Source organism: Callospermophilus lateralis, chromosome 7, assembly GCF_048772815.1.
Source record: "Callospermophilus lateralis isolate mCalLat2 chromosome 7, mCalLat2.hap1, whole genome shotgun sequence".
Taxonomy (NCBI): domain Eukaryota; kingdom Metazoa; phylum Chordata; class Mammalia; order Rodentia; family Sciuridae; genus Callospermophilus; species Callospermophilus lateralis.
This window is the reverse complement of record NC_135311.1, coordinates 98341075-98357463: the sequence shown is the minus strand read 5'-3', so window position 1 is coordinate 98357463 and position 16389 is coordinate 98341075. Positions and strand designations below refer to the sequence as shown.

Here is a 16389-nt window from a genome sequence, read left to right as displayed (position 1 = left end):
TGTTAGGAGTTGAAATAAAAATACCCCAGTCATGAGAAATCAGAGAGAAGAGGCCAAAGTGGTATAAATCCGGAGGGAGTATTCACAAACTCCATCTTTTCATCTGTGCCTTTCCCATATTTTATTAAATGCATGTTTTTTAAAAAATCACAACAGTATTATCAAAGACAACATATATACAAACATTTTACAAAAGAAAACATTACTGATATCAGCTGTAATAAGGGAGAGCTGAGAATCGAAGCTGGGGGCAGTCTCTGCCCTCAAACTAAGACATCTAAAATGTGTTCAGGCAGGCAGTAGAAATAGGCTTCTTTCCTAGTGACAAGCTGTGTGGTCGGTAATACAAACGATGGTAAATGAGGATACTACACAGGCCCAATTAATAAGGAGGGCCATGATAACTGGGGAGCTCATCAAATAACAAACTCAAGATAGTGAAAGAGCTGTTTGCCTTCTAAACTCATTTACAGCTTCCAGATCGATCTGATCACTTGCAAAGAGGCTGGGTTGTAAGACACTTGCTTCTTACACATGGCTCAGTGCCATCCTTCCCTTAATTCCCAGAGTTAGTTTTCCTTGGACCAAAGGGAAGAAATTTTAGAATTGCTTCCTTCAAGACAGAAGTCAGGAAGAGCTGTCCCCTGATACCAGGAAATATCAAATTTATCAAACTCGGTGTGTGTGTGGAGGAGGGAGGGGGCAGTAAGGATTTGGGAAGAGAAATGTCTCCTTTGGGCCGAGAATCAAGAATTGTGACTCAGTTTGGTCTGAGATAATCTGATACCCACCCCTCTCCCTTTCCCTCAGTGTACCTACAAGCTGGGTTCATTTCTCAACTCCCCCAGTTCTTTGATCTCCACCTTCTTATACTTCCCGGCCTTTCTCCGGTTGGTGATCACCAGGACAACCAGGCCAGCGACCAAGGCTACTACGACCACCACGATGACCGCGATGAGGCCGGCGGTGAGGCGCTTCATGGAGAATTGGGGAGGCTTCTCGTCCAGGTAATAGATCAGCGTCCGCTCCACGTGCAGGGGCTCACCGCGCACCTGCATGTCCAGGCCTCCTGGGCCCGCGAATAGCGACTCGCCCTTGATATCTCTCTCAAAGTAGTAGGCGGCGTCAGCGATGTCCACGTCGCCTGGGACTTTCTGCGAGGCGTTCTGCCGCAGCTCGATCTGAATGGTGGGTTCCTCATAGTGCACAGCCGTCAGGAACCTGGGGTGCAGCTGATAGCGCTCGCGGAAGAGCCGCCGCAGCTCGGTGTCCAGGTCAGAGTGGTTGAAGGCGCGGTCGGTCGCGCGGTGGCGCAAGTCAATGAGGATGTGGTGGGTACGCACCACCTCATCGCAGCGCAGGCTCTGGTCGCCCTTGTCCGTACGGCGCACACCCACCGAGTTCACGCACCAGCACACCGACGTCTGGTTGCACTGGCGCGCCTTGAAGCGGCCCTCGTGGTCACATTCGGGGTCGTAGAGGCCATCATTGTCCAGGATCGCGTGCTCGTTCGGCCGCACCAGTCGACGACCGCTCTTAGGGACGCTCATGCGGGCCTTGAGCAGCAGGCACTTGGAGGTCAGCTTGGAGCAGTCGACCACCACGCCCGAGCCGAGCGCGCGGCATTGGCAGCGGCCCCCAGGGCCATCCTGGGAGCACACGGTCATCTTGTTGGTGGGGCATGTGCAGTTGTACTGCGCGACAGCGTAGCCAGACACCGCCGCCAGCACCAGCAGTGCCAGCAGCGGAGGCGGCGCGAGGCCGGGGCCCCTGGCCATAGTGGGGCGGAAGAGCGCGTTCGGGACACTGGAGGATTAGGCGCAGGGGCTCCGCTGGCTCTGACTCCGGCTACCAGGACAGTCTGCAGGCGTCTGCCTCCTGGCCGCTCCTTTCCGCTCTTATACTCCGCCGGACCTGCCCGGCTGGTTCGGCGACTACTCAGCGGCTGGTATTTGGGTGACACATCACCCCCACTCCTCATCCCACGGAGGGCCCAGACTGCCCTGCGCCGCCCGCGATAGGATCGGGGCAGGAGAAGCTGCTCCCGCCTCCTCCGACCGAAAGCCGGGAAGAGGGAAACCGATACTCACCTGCGGCTGCGGGCCCCGGGCCCCGCCCTCCTGGCCCCACCCTGGGAGGGATCCGCCCTCTGCAAGGCTTCTAGCTCCCGACCTTGGGCGTCCCTGCGGGTCTCCGGGGCAGGGATTCCCAGGAGTTTCAAGGGGGAAGTGAAGCTCAGGGCTGCCGCTGGCCTCCCCACCCTGTCCCCACACTCCCTTCCTTTCTCTCTCCCTTTCCCCAGCACTTTCCTTCAAGTTCTTTCGCTCCCTCTCTTCCTCCCCAAGTTCCAGTAGCATACATTTATATAGTTTAGTGTTCACAAGCATTATCTCATCCTCACGCCAGCCCAGGCAGGCACGACGACCTACCATACCCACTATATAGGTGATACAGGTGAGGCTTAGAGACTAAGGTCTTCCAGCCAACAGTTTCCTCAGATTCCTGGGAAGGACCTTTGGTACCCTGCCTAGCTGTTGTGGGATCTTAAATAAATGTGGAAAAGAAACGGTGCAGAATCTAAAGAAAAGCCCTGGTAAAACCTCGGTGTCCCAGTGTCCAATTATTAAAAGTTCCTTCACATGCTTGGTACATTATGTCTGTATTCAATATTAGGAGATGAAAAGGGAAAAACATGTTAAATAACCAGCAAGACTATAAGGAGTTCTTTGTATAACTTGATTCTAGAAGAGCAAAGTTTTCTTTTTCAGGTACCTCTCTGAACCCCTGCACATAATGAAAGAATGGAGCCGGTGAGAAATTGCTAACCTGCCACTGTGTGGCTCCTTTAATGGGATGGAGGAGTTGCAATCTCTTTTTGAATCATTGAGAAAGTTCAGAGTTCCAAAGCTGTGGTAAAATTAACAATAATTAGAAAGCTATAATTATTCCTGGGTCCTCCATCAAAGCACGTTTTATATATTCAGCAGTTAATATGCACCGCCAGTAGCACAGAGGTGTTGTTTAACACATGAAAGGCAGTCAGGACTCTGCCTCATTAATTTTCAAGCAATTCCTGAAGCAGGTAGCTGGAAACATATTATTCTGCCTTTACAGGTAGAGGAAGTGAATAGGTGAAGGACAATTGTCTACCTACCAACACCAGAAGTTGTTGAAATCGGCCTCTGCTTTCTATCCCCACTGTCTCTGTTCAGTTCTTTGTACAAATAACCTAGCCAGGTTCCCACTTTGTTTTCCCTCTTCAACCCCAGCGCACCCTGCTTCGGAGAGACTTTCTAAATCACAAATCTGTGCCACCTTCTTTCTACAAAGAGTGCTTCAGGCCTTCTCTTAGGATATGTGGCTCTTAGGATAAAATTCCTACTTCTTAAGTTAGCACATAGTATCCTTTCTGTATTACCATATCTTCTCTGTGTTTTAGTTTCTTCATCTGGAAAATGGGGGTAATAAAAACACCTTACATGATAGGTATGAGGACTAAGGTAGAGAAACTACTGAGAATAATATCTGTTTCCGTAGCATCTGCATATGGTAAGCAATGGATAGGTGTGAACTACTATCATTGCCATCTTCACCATCATTGTCATCATCATCATTCATCTTACTTTTGAAACTTCTTCAGCATTCCTCATGGTTTCAAGCCCTGGCAACGTCATCTACTTGGAGTTTCCCCTTCTTGGTCTACATAGTGCATAATTGTGTATTCCTACTCAGTTCTTGAGTCACCTCCAGGAATCCTTCCCTACAGGTCCTCCCTATTGCACTCAGAAGTGTTCATCTTCTCTGTGCTCTCCTATCTTATATAGGAGATAACATAAAGCATTCCATCAACTCATTCCATCAACTAATTAGCATATAGTTAGCATATACTACCTTTTCTGGGCTTATTTTCCCCTCATCTGTAAAATGGGTATAATACAGTCTCTACTTCATAGATTATTCTGAGAATCAAATCTAAATAGATGAAAGAGTAGATGCAAAGGCTTTGTAAACTCCAATCGTCTGTTAAAAAGAAGTTAGATTACATTTCCATTTAAAAAAATATCTTTCCTATCTTCTTATTTCTTCAGAGATGGACTAGGTTGCTACAAATCTCTGCAACTGGCAGAGCCATCTGGTAATCATTCCACTGGGTCCCAGACTGAAGAGAGGAAAGCTGATGGGAGAGGGTTCTCAGGACTGAGGGATGTTTGTGATGATGTGTTGCCTTCTTAGCTAAGACAGCCTCAAGTGGCAGTACATTATTGGGGCTAGTGCTCTGAGACCTCTAATCCTCTGCCTTTTCCAGTTATGTTCTATCTATTCTGGGAAGACAGGAATAGAAGGGGCCCAGCCTCTCTATCCTCTGTGAGAAGCTGGTAGACCAAAGATAACCTCCATATGTCCCCAGCTCCCTTCCTTCACTTCTGTAATTCATGCAGCTTTCCACAACAGGCACACAAACACCAGGATGGGTTCATAAACAGTCCCAGCTCTGATAGTTTCTTTGTCCATTTCTTGTTTATTTCTTAAAAATAGCATTTTTTTTAAACAAGCTTTATCTTGTGGTATTTTTTAAAATTTATTTTTAAACATTTAACATAAAACATTCCATCAACTCAGTATTTTTGAGTGTTTGTAGGTGGGCAAGAACCCCATCTGAGCACTCCAGCTCCAGCACCAGCCTACAGAAGACACTAAACAATGTGTATTATATGAATTCATGTTGCTTTGGCCTAGAATGTTACAGTATTAACATCCTCCTTCAGCAGTCTTTATGTGGACCATTTCAAGACTTCTAGCTTAACCACAGTTCTCCATCCCTACCCTAACTCACACTCCACTCACTCAATTTCAAGGAAGACTAGATAATGATGCCATGAGTATTACTTTTGCTTTTATGCATGACTCCAAACTTTAATTGGCCTTGTGCTTGGATGGAGGAGGGATGTGATCAGAGAAGGCCAGAATGATTCTGTAGGCAAGGCATATAGTGTGATTGAAAGAAAATGGACTTTGGATCCAGTTATACTTAGGTTTAAATTCTGGCATCATAGCACTCATTGGCTGAGACTTTGAGCAAGTTATTTTGCCATTCTGACCTACAGTTTCTTAATTGCCAAATGGGGGTAGTAATGCCTACATTTCTGCAATGTCTATGAAAAGGATGATTTCCCACAAAGTTCTTTGCTATTAAGAGTACAATTTCCTCTCCCTAAACTTGACACTTCAGTTGTTCTTGTGCTCTGTTTTATAAACTCTTAGTGATTATCCAGTGCTCTCTGGGTTAAAACTAACACCAACATGTGGGTTTTATATTGAAAGCTATGATATATTTATATATCATATATCAAGACACAAATATAGAACTGTGTTTTACTAATTTAAAAACTAACACCATCCAGAATTATTTTAATGATTCAATATAGTGTTTGGCATGTAATAATAGAATAATCTTAGCTCTTGTTACCTGCTGTCTCAGGAATGTGAGAATCTTTGGAGATCATTAAAGTATTCTACACAAGACTGGTGATTCTGGAGACTGCTGAATATCAAGAGCAAGTAGCTGGGTGCTAGGGAAGAGAGTTGCAAAGAGCCCCACCAGGACACAGGTATACATAGAATATCCAGGTGCAAATGGAACTTTGGTATAATTTCTCCCATTGTTTGCAGAAGAGCCTACAATACCCCCAGGGGAGTAGGCAGAGAAGGTATTATTATCCCTATCTTACAGATGTGGAAACAGAGGCCTTGGGAGGGGAAGGGAAAAACCTCCCATAGTCACATGCTTTTAAGTGGTAAGGCCACATCTAGAATCCAGGTCCCCTGACTGCAACTGTATGTAGAATTAACAAAGATAGAACTAACAAAGGGATGAAAGAGATTAAGGTCTTATCTTATGTTACTAGGCTTTTAAAATATTTTTTTTCCTTCTTTGTACAAATATTTTTAGTGAGTTCTGGTTTTATAAAGAATGACCAAATAGCTATTCACGTAGGCCCACACCTGAAAACCTCAGGACTTGAGCCATTGACCACCACTTCCTCATATACTCTGGAGTGGAAGTGGTCCTGTTGCCTCTGTTCTGCCTTAAAGAAATAATCTGCATTTGAATTCAGTAATGCCGTGTATTAGCCATGGACTCTCTGTAGGTCTTTTCCCTTGGCTTCCTTTTTCCCAAAGTAGAGATATTGATGCCCTCTTAGAGATGTCATGAGGCACCACAGGCATAGTGTCTGCCTGGTGGCATCTTGGGAAGATTCCTCACTCTTCTTTCTGGCCTGACCATGGTCCCCTTGAGCCTGTGTAAAGAGCATCTTTTGAGACAGTAGCCACGCTGGAAGACCAGGCAGGGCCTTCTTTCCTCTTCAGAGTGCTCTTGGAGCTCTAGAGAAAGCAAGGGATTCTTTAGCCAGGATGCAGGAATTACAGAGAGAGGAATCTGCTGTGGTGACTGTTGGCTGAGGATGGAGGAAGGAGGCCCCAAGAAACAGAACACATAAGAGGAAGTCAGCCCAGGACCTGGGAGTGGGGTTGTAGGAAACGTAGTAGACAAGACCCAACTGTAGCCTCAGTGTTTCGTTTCCTTTAAAATGTAACTCCAGTACTATGAAGTATTATTATTGGAAATATTCAGGGTTTAGACATAGTCTGGATCTTTTTTTTTTTTTCTTAAAATGTTTATCATATGGCAGGCCCGTCCCCCCTGGGTCTCTCAGAGTGTCCCATGCCAGAGCAAACTGTGGCCCTGAACCATTGCTTGGACTCTGCCTATAGGCTGAAGAGGGCTGCACAGTGGAGAAATAAAAAAGAAAAAAAATGTTCATCATAAAAAAAAATTCACATTAAGTCAATCCTATAAATTTTTGGATGAAGTATTTGGGGGTAAGTAAGTTTTCTGTTTTTGCTTCCACTTGAAGTTTTCTTCATTTCCATAGTTTCTGTTGCTATGTAAACTACCATTTATTAATCATCATGTTACAAATTTCTTATATTCCCCCAGCAACTACAGAACAGTTATTCTTCCTACCTGAGCAGGAAGCTGAGGCTTAAAATCACAGAGCTAGGAATCAATCAAGAAAGGATTGGAAGCCTGGTCTGGTGATAGACATTTTTTTCCATGACACAGTTTCATTTCTTGCTGAAGGGTTATGAATGAGGAGAGTAGACCAAAGATGTTAGGATGATAAGCTGGCTGGGCTCAGGGGACATTTGATCTTTTCACTTTTCCGAGAAGACAGCACATTTTTGTTTGTACTTGTTCATTTGGGTGGGGTCTTACTCCATTTCTTGGGGGGGCTGGCTGAGAAGTCTGTGATCCTGGTGGCTGTTTGTAGTTCATCTGGATTGGAAATGACTGTGATCCCATCTGAGAGTGTGTCATGGTTTCATCTCGGCATCTCCTGTCTGTGCTCTTCTCTTCGTGATTCCCTTGTTATGAGCTGTGAACCCTGCCTGGCTCCCATCTGGTTCCCTCCAGGGGTAGCTGGAGTCTTTTCTAAGGGATTTCCGGTGGGGCAAAAGCCAGTAAAACACCCAATAACTTTTTACTTCTTTTGTTGTGAATCTGACAGGGCCGGCAGTTTCTGGAGAGATCTGGCAACAAATGAAGAAGAATTGGGAAATCTTGGGTTCATGAGGCAGCCACGTTGCTGTACCCACAGAGATGAGTCACCTGTGCTTGCTTTCCCAGGGCCAGCCAGGTGATGTGTGAAGCCCATTGAGAGGGCCTGCAGGTGCTTGCTGCTTCTAAGCACTTCCTGTGTTCTAGAGGTAGGCAGGTGACAAAGACTCTCAATGTGCTACTTCCACCCTCAACTGCCTGCTTTTCTGGGCTGTGCTGGCCCTTAAGATTGTTGAACAGTTCATAACCCACTTGAATCAAATGTATGAAATATGATATGTCAAGAGCTATGTAATGTTTTGAACAACTAATAAAAAAAAAGATTGAAATAGAAATAAAAAAAAAGATTGTTGAACAGGACTGAGGGGACATGTCGCCCCACCAGAGAAGGAATCCCCGTTCCAAATCCTGCACAGGTGCTTTTGTGCCACCTGCAATGGTGAAACTACCTCTTTTCTCAAAAGACAGCCTGTCCCATCCCAAGTGACTTTATGAGAAATTTCACTGTGGTATTCAGGGAGCTCCTGTGCTCTGTAATTTTCACAAACTGATCCAAATCTCTACTCACAGGGTAGCAAAGAATAAGTGTTTTCTTGGTCCTGTATTCACTGTTTCCTAGGGCACGGAAGGCAGGTCTCCTGTCCTCAGCTCCTTCCCCTCTCCTGCCTTCTCTCTACTTCTTCCCTTCACTCTGTGTAGAGAAAACATCCCTATTTCTCTATCCTTCCTCCTGTGTCAACACCCTGGGTTGCGATGGGTGGTTTCCCACCAGTGGCCCAATCCAGCAAATGATGTCACTTAACCAGGCAGTCTGGGGAGACGCCAGCCAGCCGAGGATCCTGGGGAAGCTGTGAAGGAGATTCACTCCTGCTGTCTCCTCTCACTCCTTCTCTGCCCAGGGAGGTAGGAGTAAACCTAACTGCCCCCTTACCTATCTCCGTGTTTCCTGTTTCCCCAGGAACAGCTGGGGTCTGGGAAATACTTACACTTCATTGATAGAGAGCCTGTGAAGGGCAGGCAGCTCAAAATGTGCTGCCTCCAGCTTTACCACTCCTAAAGAAGGCAGGTTTTGTTCTCTCTTCATAATCAAGGAAGCCCAGGCACCAGAGCACCAGACTATGTGGATAATAAAATATACACGTATTTGCAGATAGGAGACGGCAGAGCTGGGATCCATGTTCACTGTGTCTGGGTCTGAGGTTCTGCCTTTTCTGCGACCTGCTGCCACACCACATGAATTTCCTGGACCCAACTATTTAAAACTCCAGTACACTGGTGTAAAATCTGCAACTGTTCCCCCAACCTCTTTCTTCTACTTTTGCCAAAACAGAGGACAGCAGAGGAGGGGACAAAAGTCACTCAACTGAAGCAAAGTAATCAGAGGGTTCTGGTTCTATCCGACACCTTTCAGTTTTGCTGTCTGCCATCTTGGTTGAGCCTTGTCCTTTGGGAAGGCAGGAGGGCATGACTAGCACTGGGCAAATAAACAACGTGCAGACTGGCACAGGAGAGTGGTTTGTCCAAAGCAGGAGAGCAGGACAGGTCTTTCCAGTCCCCTCGTAGAACACATTTTCCTTAGCCCTGTGCTGCCCTTCTCATGGGTATAGATGCCCAACCTTAGCCGGTGCCACTGTCCTGAATGTCACTCGGCTTCTCCCTGCCTCTGCTGCTATTCACCTTGAGATGTCTCTGGTCACATCAGTCCAGGGCTGAGTGAGGTGAGGAGTTGGCCTGCACTCTTACTGTCAGTGCTCATGAGTCACCAGACACACTGGAGATGGAAGTGGAGGCGAGGAAGAGTGGGAGAGAGGAAAAGTTCAGAAGTCCAGGCGTGAAAGAGGAGACTTCATTGTTCAATAATTCTGGGATGTATGTACCCCAAACAAGAAAGGGCAAGAAAGTCTCCATTGTTCCCCTGGCCTAAGTGGGATGTCAGAAATTGGATTCATGTTTTTGGATTCTTATGAGAAGTCCTGGCTCTGCAGCTGAGCCTCAGCTGTGAACTTCAAGACCATGACTGGCAGAAACAAGAGGCTGCTCTCAAAAGCTTCTGTGAGGCCAGGGAGGCTGCCAACTGGAAGGCCACCAGAAGCCAGCAGGACTGAAGTCCTTACGCCCTGGACCGCCTTTCCCCTCTTACTGTCCTGATTCTACAGCCATCCATTGAACCATCCATTGAACCATCCATTGAACCACCCATTCATCCAGGCTGCTGCCCAGCCATCCTTATCAGATCCTACCATGTGCCCCGCCTGTGCTGCACTGAAGGACACAAGGAAAATCACACCTAACCCCTGACTCTGAGCAGCTCACAGTCCATTCAGCAAGGACCATCTAGGGGCGGGGAGTCTTAATATATATTTATTGACATAGGAACATCGAAATAATTACAATAAGGATTATAAACCATAGTTCCCATCCCCGCTAATACAATATTTACTTGGAGTTGCAAAATGCAACAATAGAGAAACCTAATTTGACCCGGGCATGGTGACGCATCCTGTATCCCAGCCTCTAGGGATTCTGAAGCAGGAGGATCACAAGTTTAAGGCCAGCCTGGACAATTTGGGGAGACCCTGTCGCAGAAGAAAAATGTAAAAAGGGCTGGGGATGTGTCTCAGTGGTGGAGAGCCTCTGAATTTAATCCCCAGTGGTGGGGGGGAAAAAGAAAAGAAAAAAAAAAAAAGAAACCTTACTTGCTCTTAAGCTTATTTGTTTTTTTCTCATATGTTTCCAGTGATGACTAGTTATAGAGGTTTGGGAGTAAGGGAAAACCCAACCTGACAGATAATACTACATTTTCAAAAGGCAACTGAAGTATGTAATATTTGAGTAGAAAAGACAACCTAAAGAGAGAATATTTGAGGACAAAAACGCAAGTAGAAAACTGATGAATGCTGATGCTGGAAAGGACCTCCCAAGAAAGCAAGCCCCACAGAGCTAATCTGTAGGAGTCACAGGGTCTATTTCCAAGGAAGGTGATGGATGATTTCCAAAATTAATGTGATTTTGCCCAAACACACTATTTTTTGTACAGTTTCCAGTTGGAGAGTCACAGAGCCCCTGAAGTTTATTCATTTGAAGAACCCCTTCTCCCTCAATTTAGAATCTCTGATGGAGTTTATCACTTCACCTCATTTAATAGGATCAGTGAAATAACTCATTCAAGGTCACATAGCCAGCCTGTTGGCGAAAACACAAGGCAGTTTGGTCTTAATACTCAGAATTGAGGACTGAATACAGGAGTGTGCAACCACTGAACTACATCCCCCAGCCCTTTTCATTTTATTTTGAGACAGGGTATTCCTAAGTTTCCCAGGCTGGCCTTAAACTTACACTCCTCCTGCCTTGGCCTCCCAAGTAGCTGGGATTACAGGCATACACCATCATACTTGGCCCTATTACATATTTCATTGACACGAGTTATTTAAAGTCTCTCAACCCCAATGTCTTCATTTGTCAAATGGGGAAATGATTTTAGCAATGATATATGTATATGTATATATATAAAATTATGTGTATCACTTTGTGTGGGACATTATACACAAACTTAGTCCAATACATTCTTTTTCGTAGTTCTTTGGGAATCTAGAAGAGGAGTTTGTTGTCTTTTTGTAATCACCTAAAATCACAGCTGCCATCCAAATGGTGACGCATTAGTTTCCTAGACTGCCCTAACAAATTGCCACAAAGTACATGACTTAATGAAACAGAAATTCTTCTCATAGTTTTGGAGACCAGAAGTCCAGCCAAGGTGTCCGCAGGGCCACGCACCCTCCCCAGACTCTGGAAGAGCATCGTTTCTTAATTCTTCCAGTTTCCGATGGTTTTCGGTGTCCTTGGTTTCTGGCCACATGACTCCAATCTCTCCCTCCATCTTCTCACAGCAATCTTCCCTTTGTCTTCTGTCTTCACTTTCTATTTTCCCTAACAGATGTCAATCATTGGCTTTAGGGTAAAACCTACATCCAGGATTATTTCCACCTCAAAATCCTTAACTAATTATATCTATAAAGACCCTATTTTCAAATAAGTCACCTTCTGAGATTCTGGGCAAACATGAATGGGGGGGGGCACTACTGAACTAAAGTAGTGATACCTCCAAACGCTTCTAACTCCTTCTTGCCATTTTTCTTATTTTGACTATGACCCATGCCTTCACCCCACATTTTAGGAGTTAACTACTTTGTGCCAGACATAGTGCCAGGTCCCAGGACACTTAGGTGTTTCTTAAGGAGTTTGTAATATTTTGAGAATGATGCCCATTAAATAGGTTCTCTGGAGCTAAAGTGAAAAAGGAAAAAACAAGACAGTGCAGCATCCTGAGGTTGACCAGAGGGCTTTCTAAAGTAGGTAAAAAACTGCAGTTTTGGGGGGAATCTAGAAACGGAGTTCTTTATTCACAGGTTCTTTATTCATCTACTCAGAGGTGCAGGACTGAAATGAAAGCACAAGGAGAAAAGAAGGAAAGGGGATTTGGATGGTCTCACCCTCTAGGTTAAATAGGACTTGGATGGTCTCTTGGTCGTCCGGTCTCTTGCTTCAAATAATATTGAACACAGCATTTCAGACAAATTGATATCAATGTACAACAGATAAGAAGCCTGCATTATAGCATTAAACTTAAAATAGAGGATTTATATTATGTTTTATGTTTATGGAAAAATACTTTTTTAAATTTAAAATTTTAATTTTATTTTGGTACCAGGGATTGAACCCAGGGGTGCTTAACCACTGAGCCACATCCACAGCCCTTTTTTATTTTGAGACAGGGTCTCTCACTAAGTTTCTGGGATTCTCGCTAAGTTGCTGAGGCTGGCCTCAAACTTATGATCTTCCTGCCTCAGCCTCCCAAGTCACTGGGATTTAAGGCATTCGCTACCACATCTGACTGATTTTAATTTTGGGATTGACATATGATAATTGTATGAATCTGTGGAAAACAGTGTGATTTAACCTCATGTGTACGTAGTGCAGGGATCAAATCAGGGTAATTAACATACCTATCCCCTTAAAAAAAGCAGTTGGCTTTTGAGTTCCTTATATCCAGTTTTTACCATTTACTAGTTATCTGACCTCAGTAAATCACATAACCTCCCCTGCCTCTTCTTGCTCATTTGTAAAATTTTAATAACAGTAACTTACTTCATAGGGTCATTGAAGGATGAGGAGCTAGTCCACGTTAAACACTTAGAACAAGGATTACCAGATGTTTTTGTAAAAGGCTAAATAGTTTAGGCTTTGTTGGATAAAGACTATATATATATGATTATTTAACAACATGAAAACCCATTATTAGCCCATGTTCCATATAAAAACAGAATTTAGCCAATGGTCTATAATTTGCCAACCTTTAGCTTAGAGCAGCACACAGTAAGTGCTCAATAAATACTAATTTCTGTTATGCAAACTAGGGCTCTTTTGACTGCTATGAAATGCTTATGATCCCTGAAGTATAAATAACAACAGGAAGCAAGGTGTATGTCAAACAACTTAGCCAACCTGTTTGTTAAATAATAAGCAAGGATTACTGAGGTATACAGTACCTCCCTGCCTCGCCCTGTTCAGGGCCTTCCCATCCATGTCCAGCTTGAGGAGGGTAAAGCAGGCTAAGCTCTAATTATTTTCAGAGAAGCCTCAAGCAGGTGGCAAGTCAAGGTGGGGGAAGAGTTGGAAGGGGATCACAGGCCTTAGTTTCTGGGCAGAAGAGAGAGATGGGAGGAGAAAGGGACCTATCCCATACAACCAGTGTTGCAGGCTCTGGAGCACCCTGCTATCTTTCATCTGTGGGGTGCTGAGAATGTCCTGCCTCTTGCACCTGGAGGAGGCCAGGTCAGCTTCCTCCTGCCCACACCTACCCACTTCAGACACAAACTCTGTCGGGCAGCCCCAGACACAAACTCAACCATCATTGATCCAATTGCCTCATATTACAAGTGGGAAAACTAAGACCCAGGTTGGAGAAGTGATTTGCCCAAGGTCCTATATCGATCACAGTCACACTGGGACTAGAAATGCAAGCTTCTGCCTTCCAGGCCAGTGCCTATTCCCTGCCTGCAGTTGTTCAGGTTTCTGTCTTTGCCACATATTGGAAATACCCCAGGAGTTGTCCAGTCCAGGGTTTATTGTCATCAGATGCAGCTGGATTGCCTTGGATATAGCCCTTGCTGAGTATATTTGCTTGTTTATCAACATTACCAGTTCTGTGCTGGATGTGAAAGATGAAGAAGGAACCAAGGTCTGCCTTCAAGGAGCTCAACTTACAATTCAGTTACAATCATTGTTACTCACTTGTTGGTTTGTGCATTTGTTCATTAATTCAAGGAAATGACCTCAGTAAATCACATAACCTCCTCTGTCTCTTCTTGCTCATTGAGCATATACCATTGAGCATATACTTGGTGTGAAGAACTGCACTAGATGCCCAGAAATACAGCATCAATAAAGTCTGTGCCTTTATGGAAATTATAACCTGGGGAGGAGATAAGTAGTTTAAAAAAAAAAACATAGACACAGTCCTGTTCAGACAGTTGTTTATATATGAGAAAGAGAGAGAGAACCTTTGGGTGACTTTGTATAAATATTCTCCATGTGGCCAGTTTCAAGGTAACAACATGGTATCGGTTTTCTATTTGGGAGGGGTTCACACTATTGGCTCTTGCAGCACAGCACTGTGTAGGCACTGTGACAGATGGTAAGCTTTGAGGGGAAATGAGTGGATTAAGAGAAGAGAATGAGGGAGGGTGTGCTGCTGTAGATTGACAGCCAAACGGCCTTTCTGAGGAGGTGAGGTCTGAACAGAGACCTGAAGTGAGGAAGCCAACTATTTCATGAATATTCATTAGATGAGCCCCACAGGCAGCAGGAACCACATGGGCAGAGGCCCTGAGTCAGGGCTGTGCCTGTCCTGTTTGAGGAATGGCAAGAAGGCCAGTAAGTATAGGATTTCTGGGAGCCCATAGGAGAGGAACTTGAATCCAACAGATGTGTGTGGGGTGGTGATAGTGGAGTGCAAGAATTGAGACAGGCTACCTGGAGAAGATGTGTTTGCAGGGAATCTTAAAATATGAAGGCAATTAACCAGAGGTGAAAAGAGAGAACAGCTCTGGGCAAAAAGAACAGTGTGGACAAAGGCCTTGAGGGTGGAATGGAATCCCCTGCCTGGGGTCAGGAATATGCAGGCAGTCCATCCTGCACAAGTCAGTGAGAGTCATGTCATGAAGGGTCTTGGGAGCTATAGAAGTTTTCCACTAGGGAACAGACACAGAGTGGCATTCGTGAAGGACATAGCTGATGGGGAGATACAGGAGGCAGAGAGACTGCTCTGTGCAAGAAAGAAAGGACCTGTGTCTAATTTAGGGCAGAGAGGAGAGGATGTCCCTTTAGTGACTTATACTAAGGGCCTTCACACAGGCCAGCTTTCCTCATCTTTACAATGACCCTGTGAGATACATGGAATATGTGGTGTGGCGGATTAGACTTGGTGGCACATATTTGTCATTCTCCCATTTCTTTCACTTGAAACCACCTGGCCCCATGTCCCACCCATTATCAATAGGATGCAGCAGAAGTGACACAGAGGGACTGCCAAGGCTTGGTCTTGTTTCTGCCTTGATCTCCTGGCATTCTTGCTCTACGGGAAGCCAGCTGTCACATGAGAAGTCTCACTACCCCACGACCACTGTGCTCTGAAGAAATCTCAGCTAGCTAAGTGGAGAGACCCATGGCCAGGAGGTGCTCAACCAACCTCTATTTCATTCCACCCAGCCCAGGTGCCAGGCATGTGAGCTGAAAATGTCACTTGGATATCTAGTCCCATCATACCTTCAGATGACTTTAGTCCTAGCCACCATCTGACTGCAATTGCATGAGACCCCAAGCAAGAGCCACCCAGCTGAACCCCATTTGTGTTTTGAACACAAAACACTAGGAGGTCATAATTTTTGCTGCAAGCCATTAAGATGTGGTGTGGTTGATTATGCAAGAGCAGACAACCAGAGACACATGGCATTATCACCATTTTCGATGGGGAAATGAGGCTTATGAAGATCAGGAGGACTTGTCTAAAGTCACATGAATGGTAAATGGTAGGTCCAGAACTAAAACCCAGGTGTGCTGACCTTTAGAACTGCTGTCTGGACCCTTTCCTGCTGTATCATCACCATCCCCTCCCATATCCTGGGCCCAGAAAGGTCAGAGAGGGAGGCAGTCAGTCACCTGAGTCTTTCTGCCAGCCTAAAGGGGAGGTCCTTGGTGGCAAGTGTAAAAAAGAAAAAGTGTCCCTTGTAGCATCCTGATGCTCAGGAATGCTTCTCCTGTATACCCCCATTTTCTCCCCCTCTCCATTCAGTTCCTGCTTTCAACCAGCTGTCCACTTGGGAATGAATAAATTCACATTTTCTGAGCATTACCTGACGAAGCCCTTTTACATGGTATTAGGTCATGCAGTCCACAGTGTTGTCAGTAGGTGCTGCCTCACCTAATGGAAACAGGCTTAGGCAGGGAAAGGCCTTCCCAAAGTCAGACAGCAAGAGTTTCAGAGCTTGGATTCCAATTCAGGTTTGTCTGTCCTACCATCTGCATTTCTTCCACTGAAAATGGGGCTAATGTTACACACAACCGCTGAGGGGTGTTGCAGAGGTTAGGGGACATGACTCTCGTGGACAGGCCGGACAGTGTCTGATCCATACATATATCCAGTCCATGCTAGAGTCCTCTCGCTTTCTCTCCCTCCATCCCTGCTCCATCCCAGGGAAATCCATAACCTG

At 45.3% G+C, this 16389-nt stretch overlaps 1 protein-coding gene across 1 annotated transcript; it reads right to left on the bottom strand.

Annotated features, from left to right (window-relative positions):
• Positions 1 to 815: 815 nt before the first annotated feature.
• Positions 816 to 1778, bottom strand: Tacstd2 (tumor associated calcium signal transducer 2). Its single transcript, XM_076863473.1, has one exon. The coding sequence runs from the start codon at positions 1776 to 1778 to the stop codon at positions 816 to 818; it is 963 nt and encodes a 320-aa protein (XP_076719588.1).
• Positions 1779 to 16389: the final 14611 nt, after the last annotated feature.